Below are 8,123 nucleotides of genomic sequence, written 5' to 3'. Positions count from 1 at the left end.
GAGACTCACTCGGAGAGAGAGAGAGAGAGACTCACTCGGAGAGAGAGAGAGAGAGACTCACTCGGAGAGAGAGAGAGAGAGAGAGACTCACTCGGAGAGAGAGAGAGAGAGAGAGAGAGAGACTCACTCAGAGAGAGAGAGAGAGAGAGAGAGAGAGACTCACTCAGAGAGAGAGAGAGAGAGAGAGAGAGAGACTCACTCAGAGAGAGAGAGAGAGAGAGAGAGAGAGAGACTCACTCAGAGAGAGAGAGAGAGAGAGAGAGAGAGACTCACTCGGAGAGAGGGAGAGAGAGAGAGAGAGAGAGAGCGAGAGAGAGAGAGAGAGAGAGACTCACTCGGAGAGAGGGAGAGAGAGAGAGAGAGAGAGAGAGAGAGGAGAGAGAGAGAGAGAGAGAGAGAGAGACTCACTCGGAGAGGGAGAGAGAGAGAGAGAGAGAGAGAGAGAGAGAGAGAGAGAGAGAGAGAGAGAGAGAGACTCACTCGGAGAGGGAGAGAGAGAGAGAGAGAGAGAGAGAGAGAGACTCACTCGGAGAGAGAGAGAGAGAGAGAGAGAGAGACTCACTCGGAGAGAGAGAGAGAGAGAGAGAGAGAGAGAGAGAGAGAGAGAGAGACTCACTCGGAGAGAGAGAGAGAGAGAGAGAGAGAGAGAGACTCACTCGGAGAGAGAGAGACTCACTCGGAGAGAGAGAGAGAGAGAGAGAGAGAGAGACTCACTCGGAGAGAGAGAGACTCACTCGGAGAGAGAGAGAGAGAGACTCACTCGGAGAGAGAGAGAGAGAGACTCACTCGGAGAGAGAGAGAGAGAGACTCACTCGGAGAGAGAGAGAGAGAGACTCACTCGGAGAGAGAGAGAGAGAGACTCACTCGGAGAGAGAGAGAGAGAGAGAGAGAGACTCACTCAGAGAGAGAGAGAGAGAGAGAGAGAGAGAGAGAGAGAGACTCACTCAGAGAGAGAGAGAGAGAGAGAGAGAGACTCACTCAGAGAGAGAGAGAGAGAGAGAGAGAGAGACTCACTCAGAGAGAGAGAGAGAGAGAGAGAGAGAGACTCACTCAGAGAGAGAGAGAGAGAGAGAGAGAGAGACTCACTCGGAGAGAGGGAGAGAGAGAGAGAGAGAGGAGAGCGAGAGAGAGAGAGAGAGAGAGAGAGAGAGGGAGAGAGAGAGAGAGAGAGAGAGAGAGAGAGAGAGAGAGAGAGAGAGAGAGAGAGAGGGAGAGAGAGAGAGAGAGAGAGAGAGAGAGAGAGAGAGAGAGAGAGAGAGAGGGAGAGAGAGAGAGAGAGAGAGAGAGAGAGAGAGAGAGAGAGAGAGAGAGAGAGAGAGACTCACTCGGAGAGAGAGAGAGAGAGAGAGAGAGAGACTCACTCGGAGAGAGAGAGAGAGAGAGAGAGAGACTCACTCGGAGAGAGAGAGAGAGAGAGAGAGAGAGAGAGAGAGAGAGACTCACTCGGAGAGAGAGAGAGAGAGAGAGAGAGAGAGACTCACTCGGAGAGAGAGAGAGAGAGACTCACTCGGAGAGAGAGAGAGAGAGACTCACTCGGAGAGAGAGAGAGAGAGACTCACTCGGAGAGAGAGAGAGAGAGACTCACTCGGAGAGAGAGAGAGAGAGACTCACTCGGAGAGAGAGAGAGAGAGACTCACTCGGAGAGAGAGAGAGAGAGACTCACTCGGAGAGAGAGAGAGAGAGAGAGAGAGAGAGACTCACTCGGAGAGAGAGAGAGAGAGAGAGAGAGAGAGAGAGACTCAGAGAGAGAGAGAGAGACTCAGAGAGAGAGAGAGAGACTCAGAGAGAGAGAGAGAGAGACTCAGAGAGAGAGAGAGAGACTCACTCATAGAGAGAGAGAGAGAGAGACTCACTCATAGAGAGAGAGAGAGAGAGACTCACTCATAGAGAGAGAGAGAGAGAGACTCACTCATAGAGAGAGAGAGAGAGAGACTGACTCACTCATAGAGAGAGAGAGAGAGAGACTGACTCACTCATAGAGAGAGAGAGAGAGAGAGAGACTCACTCATAGAGAGAGAGAGAGAGAGAGACTCACTCATAGAGAGAGAGAGAGAGACTCACTCATAAAGAGAGAGAGAGAGAGACTCACTCATAAAGAGAGAGAGAGAGAGACTCACTCATAGAGAGAGAGAGAGAGAGAGACTCACTCATAGAGAGAGAGAGAGAGAGAGACTCACTCATAAAGAGAGAGAGAGAGAGACTCACTCATAGAGAGAGACTCACTCATAGAGAGAGAGAGAGAGAGAGAGAGAGAGAGAGAGAGAGAGAGAGAGAGGTAAAGAAAAACAGATGAGAGGGTGTCAGAGTCATACTGTTGTTGTCATTTATGCTCACAGGTATAGAATCGATTGTGTAATGATAGAATGTCTGATCCTGCAAAGGCTCTGTGTACCATAAAAAGACGAGTACGTTCACTCCTCTTTTCCTGAGTGTTCGTTCACACCACACGTCCTAAGGTCACGAGAGAGGTCGTAGCTTCTCTTTCTGATAAACACATCTGTATCTGTTTAGGTAAAAGTGCCTTTGTTTAGGTGAACTGCTGGACTCATCGGCACCAGCAGATCTAGGAGTCATTCACAGGGTCACATCTTCACACACGGTACTCTGTTCACATACATGTCTGTTTGAGACGTCATATGTTAATGAACCTATGAATATTCATGTACCTCAATAAAGAGCAGTGCTACAGGGGAGCTGACTGAGTGTGGGCTGGTGTTCGAGCAGCAGGAACGGCGTTCGTCTCATTCATGTCCCTCGTGCACAAGATCACAAAGAGTTCTGGCTGCTGTCCCATGTTTGCTAGCTGCAGTAGAACAGTCTCAGCTGTTCCAGCAACAGGTTTGTGCCTGGACAGAGCTATCAGAGGGGAATGCCTAAAGGAAACTACATGACCCAGAGTCCTCTACATCCCCCAGAGACATAAACAGGAAACTCATAAGCACATCAAACTGAGACTAGGAACCATAGATCACCACAACAAGTCAGTCAAGACCCAGAATCACAACACTGCTGTGTTCCTGAGGGGAAGACACACACACACCTGCACGTTGGAGGATCTGCAGTCGAAGTAGTACCCAGCTACAAGTACCTGGATGGCAACCTCACCTGGAAAAACAACACTTGCAGCCTGATCAGGAAGGCTCACCAGAGGCTCTGCTTCTTGAGGAGGTTGAGGCGTGCAGGAATGGGAGCTCAGTCCTCATGTCCTTCTACAGATGTGCAGTGGAGAGTGTTCTGTGCTCTGGCATCAACGTGTGGCACAGAAACTGCACCGTGGCAGAGAGGAAAGCTCTACAGAGGGCTCACCCAGCACACACACTCTTTGTCCCCTCAGGCAGGAGGCTGAGCATTAAATGCAAAACCAGCAGACTGAGAAACAGCTTCACTCCAACGCCATCATGCCCTTTGCTGCTAAAGTATTTATTTACACCTATATTTATACCCACACTCCATACTGGTACTCAGGTTGTTGCACTTATAGTATTATTTATTGTATCGTCTTATTGCTTATCATTTCTGTTTGTTAAAAAAAACAAAAAAAAAACAACAAAACCCCCCAACTATTTATTTATTACTTAAGAAAAAGACTGCTGACCCGACAGCTGTCTGAAAGACGACCACTGACACCTGCACAAGGACGGCAAGACACAGAAGGTCTTTGCAAAAGAGGCTGAGCATGTTAGTAGAGAGGCGAAGGGAAGGAAAAGATGTGGTCGAAAAAAGTGATAATAGGGATAACCACACGAGAGGATTGTGAAACAAAGTCTATTCAAAATGTGGGGAAATCCACAAAGACTGCAGCTGGAGTCAGTGCTTGTGTGAGGCCACTCTCGGACAACAGGCGGCATCAGAAGCGTCTCCCTGGGCTGAAGACAAAAAGGACTGGACGCTGCTGAGCGGTCCAAAGTGATGATCTGTGATCAAAGTAAATTCTGCATTTCCTTTGGAGATCAGGCTCCCAGTGTCAGGAGAAAGACGGGAGTGTAAAGTTTCCACAGTCAGTGATGTGGTCAGTTGCTCCACTGTGTTTTCTGAGGTCTGAGGTCAACACAGCCATAAACCAGGAAGTCAGCAGCAGGAAGAACTAGGGCTGGGCGATATGACCCAAAATTCATATCTCGATATTTTTTAGCTGGGTGGCGATATAAGATATATATCTCGATATTTTTTTAAAGCCATAAGTTAAGAACAAAAAGAGAGTTCTTAGTCACACTGTATCCCAGATGTCACACAGGCATTTTTATTTACATACAGCATAGATTTACATGAAGAAATTACTCAAAAATTAATTATGAGCATTTATTAAATAATAATGCTCCATAAATAAAAGAAAACAATGTTGTTTTTGTGCATAACAAAAAGCTCATAATTGTGCAGTCAAAATGTAAACTAAAAGACGCTGAGCATAATAACAAAGACAGATTTCACAGCTGCTCTGTTCCCAACTTCTACTGCGTGACTGACAGCCTGGAGTTTGAAATCCTCTTTGTAACCGTGTCTCTTAACAGGTGCCATTTATGGTCCTTATACACACACAATAAGGTAATATTACGTTGAAGCACAGTACGTATCACTCCGCGAGGCTCCAGACTACGGTAGCCGTTATGCTCCGACAATCTATCACGAACGGCAGCGCCACAGCTTACCAAAGTCGTACTAAAACATTTTTTGACAGATTGCTGAGCGCCGTGTACCACCTAAAATCGGTTCGCGGTCAGTAAGCACAACCAGAATTCATACATAAGGCGCGCTGTCAACTTTTGAGAAAATGAAAGGATTTTAGGCCGTGCTGCCCCTGTGGGCTGCATGTCGTTAGCATGGTTAGCTCGTTAGCATGGTTAGCTCGTTAGCGCGGTCAGCTAACTAACACGTTGACGCTGTCCAGCCCCACAACTCGCTAACGGAGATTTGCCGTGTCCATCTTGTCGCTGCCTGCAGGTGAAGCTATGGGGGAGGAGGGGGAGTTCTGTTCAGTGAAGGAGAGGCGAGGCCAGTACTGTTGCTTAAAGACAAAAGTGGACGAAAGAGAGGCAAACTTGTGGCTCCACGAGTATAATTATAACGTAACATAGACTATATCGATATAAAGGATATTGTCACATCTTATATCTCGTATGAAAATATATCGATATTTTTTAAAAACTCGATATATCGCCCAGCCCTAGGAAGAACTTGCTTCCTACTTCATGAAACTGCAGATTTCAGGACTTGGCACCTGCACACAGTGCCAAAGCTACCAGCACCTGGTTTAACCTCCTAAGACCCGAGCTCGTCCACAGCATGCATTTTTAATTTCTCTTTGATATTTGGACATATTGGGGCCCAATGAATGTAAAAACAAAGAATTACCAGATTTATTTTTTTTACTTTATTTTTGTTTTTAAGAAAAATCAGAGCCACATATGAGGACATTTGTTTCAAATTGTGATAGAACAGTTTAATGTCCTCGTCAGTGGATATCAGGCCCTCGTAGAGCACAATTGAGTATTTTGGTCTAAATAACCAAAATGTGATGTCCACATATGTGGACGCCAGCTTCTAGGAGGTTAAACTCGCCTGACCTTAAGCCCATAGTGAAGAGGAAGATGTAATATGGCAGCTCTAACAATGAAGAAGAGCTGAAGGCCACTATCAGAGCATCCTGGGCTCTCATCACACCGGAGCAGAGCCCAGGATGATCGAATCCATGCCACGCTGCAGTAATTCAGGCCAAAGGAGCCCAACTAAGTATAGAGAGCTGCACATGTTTCCATGTGCCATCTTGAACATGTGAACAAAGACTACCAGTGTGTGTGTAAATATGACCCTGTGAACGACTCCCAAAGCTGGTGCCAAAGAGTTCACCTAAACAAAAGGCACTTATACTTAAACAGACACAGAGTAGGCGTCCTCCTGTACTAAATATCAGAAAGAGAAGGTACGACCTCTCTCATGACCTGAAGACGTGTGGTGTGCCAGAACACTCAGGAAGAGTCTTTGCAGACTACTAAGGATCAGACATCCTATCATGATTATATGTTTCTAAGCATAAATGACAATCCAAAGCTAGAACATCTAATTTGGGATTTTCATTAGTTGTCAGTTACAATCATCAGAATCAAAAGAAATAAACAGTCTGTATGGATTGAATGTAAACATTATACAACTTTCCCTTTTTGAGTGGAATCGGTGACACACATCAACTTTCTGCTGATATTCTAATTCTATGACCAGCACCTGTATTTGGCAGCAATAAGCTGCACGTTGTTTCCACTGCACCAGGCCGTCTGCCTCCCATAAGCACCAGTTGATGTACTGGTTTAAAGTTTATTAGCGTAAATGCATTGGTCAAAAACATTAAAGGAAACTGGGCCGCGGTTAAGGCTTCCTGTGCCCATCATCCATTTTGCTTTGTGCCCCACTGTACACGCTGTGAAATTCCTGCCACAGGAAAAAGTCCGACAACAAATACTGAAGAATGACAAGAATTTTATCACAGGTATTGCCAGGTCATCTGTGAGCTCACTGTGGTGCGGTCATCTTTGTCTGCTCTGTCTGCCAATCCAAATAAAATAGCACGAGTCGAGAAACGTTTTATATTTCTCTAAGTGTATATATATATACACACACACACAGGGTATATTAGTTGATGATGTTGGAAGCTGCAGCTGCAGATAAGAAGCTCCAAAAATCTGCTGTAAAACTTCATCTTTCCTACATGTCCTATAAAAGAAGCTAACATGTAACATTAGTCTAAAGACCATTATTGACCTTGTTCAGCTTCATGCAACTAATCCTAAATACAGTCACTCAAATTTCAGCTGGTTCCAGTAAACAAACACTGGTGTGCATGGACTTAAAATGTAGGTTTGGGGTATACAGCATTTCCATTATCCAAACCTCACTTACACTACAACGTTTACCAACCACAGCTAACTATTGACCTTAACTTACCCATTGTTAAACATCATGATTAAAGCGTGTGCCATACACACTTCACTCTACCATTCAGTCACATTTTGCTCATTTAAATCTTCCGGTTTTCATAAAACAAATCAACTCATGACTAAATTAAATCGTCGGGTTTTCAGTGATTCGCCTTCACCTTAAAACCGGTCACATCATCCTCCATCACCGAGCACGAGAACCATTTCCAGTAGTGCACGTGCAGCTGCGACGCGCAGAGGTGACGGGGTGTTTTCTCTTTGATCTTTTCCGTGGATGTGCACCCAGAACTACAGGGACCAAAGCAGGTCACTCCAGCTGCTGAACTATAAGCAGTAAAGGTTTGTAGAGGCTGAAAACCGCACGACACGTTTGAGGCCGACGGACCGTTATTCGGCCTTAAACCGAAGTGCAGCACAAAGGGAGAGCCGACGGGGTGAGGTGTGCGGGACAAAGCTTACCTTGGAGCGGCAGCAGCAGCGGCAGCAGCACACACAGAGCGCACAGAGAGCGGTGAGCCATGGCTACGAGTCCACACGAGCCGAGACGAGGTGAAGAAACAACGAGCGATCAGCGGGCGTGTTTGCACTCAGCGTGTCCGAAAGCCGCATCCAGGGCGTTCCCCACGGCTGGCTGGGACACACCCACTCTGCGCCACTTCCGGTTGCTTTTAAAACAAAAGTCCTCTCTTCGTAACATCTGTCCTTTATTGAGTGATAAAGCCACAAATCAGTGTATTAGACAAATCATTCAAAGAGATATTGTTTCCAAACCTGCAGCTGTATTTTACTGGAACAATATTTACAATGATATAGACTGGAAAAACACTTGGATTCTATCAAGGAAATTTATTATTACTAATAAGATAAGAGAAGTTACTCTTAAGTTGATCCATAGATGTTATCCGGTGAAGACATATCTGGTTAAATTTAAAAAAAAATATTGATACTCTTTGTACTTTTTGCAGCAATGCAGAGGAAACAATATGTCATTTATTTTGGGAATGCACTTATACACATGTATTTTGGATTGATCTAAATAATTTTATAAACACCAAAATTGATTCCTCATGTAAACTGAAGTTTCAACATATTCTATTTGGCCTCTCACATACCGATAAAATAAATCCAGGGAAAAAATATATTATTAATCTTCTGATTATTTTTGCCAAATTTCACATACATTGTACAAAATTTTCT

The 8,123-nt window shown here is 45.3% G+C and overlaps 1 protein-coding gene across 2 annotated transcripts in view; it reads right to left on the bottom strand.

Moving 5' to 3' along the window:
* Positions 1 to 7,583, bottom strand: part of cd99l2 (CD99 molecule-like 2) — a 29,494-nt gene extending 21,911 nt beyond the window's left edge. The window contains exon 1 of one of the 2 annotated variants that reach the window (XM_085154012.1): positions 7,386 to 7,583. In XM_085154012.1, the coding sequence (XP_085010138.1) occupies positions 7,386 to 7,446 (61 nt within the window). In that variant the 5' untranslated portion in view covers positions 7,447 to 7,583. The remainder of the gene's footprint in view (positions 1 to 7,385) is intronic. The other variant, XM_085154011.1, reaches the window with a different exon arrangement.
* Positions 7,584 to 8,123: the final 540 nt, after the last annotated feature.

This window comes from Neolamprologus multifasciatus, chromosome 3 (assembly GCF_963576455.1).
Source record: "Neolamprologus multifasciatus chromosome 3, fNeoMul1.2, whole genome shotgun sequence".
In the NCBI taxonomy this organism is placed as follows: Eukaryota; Metazoa; Chordata; class Actinopteri; order Cichliformes; family Cichlidae; genus Neolamprologus; species Neolamprologus multifasciatus.
The sequence above is the reverse complement of the archived record's forward strand: the minus strand, read 5'-3'. Positions and strand labels throughout refer to the sequence as shown.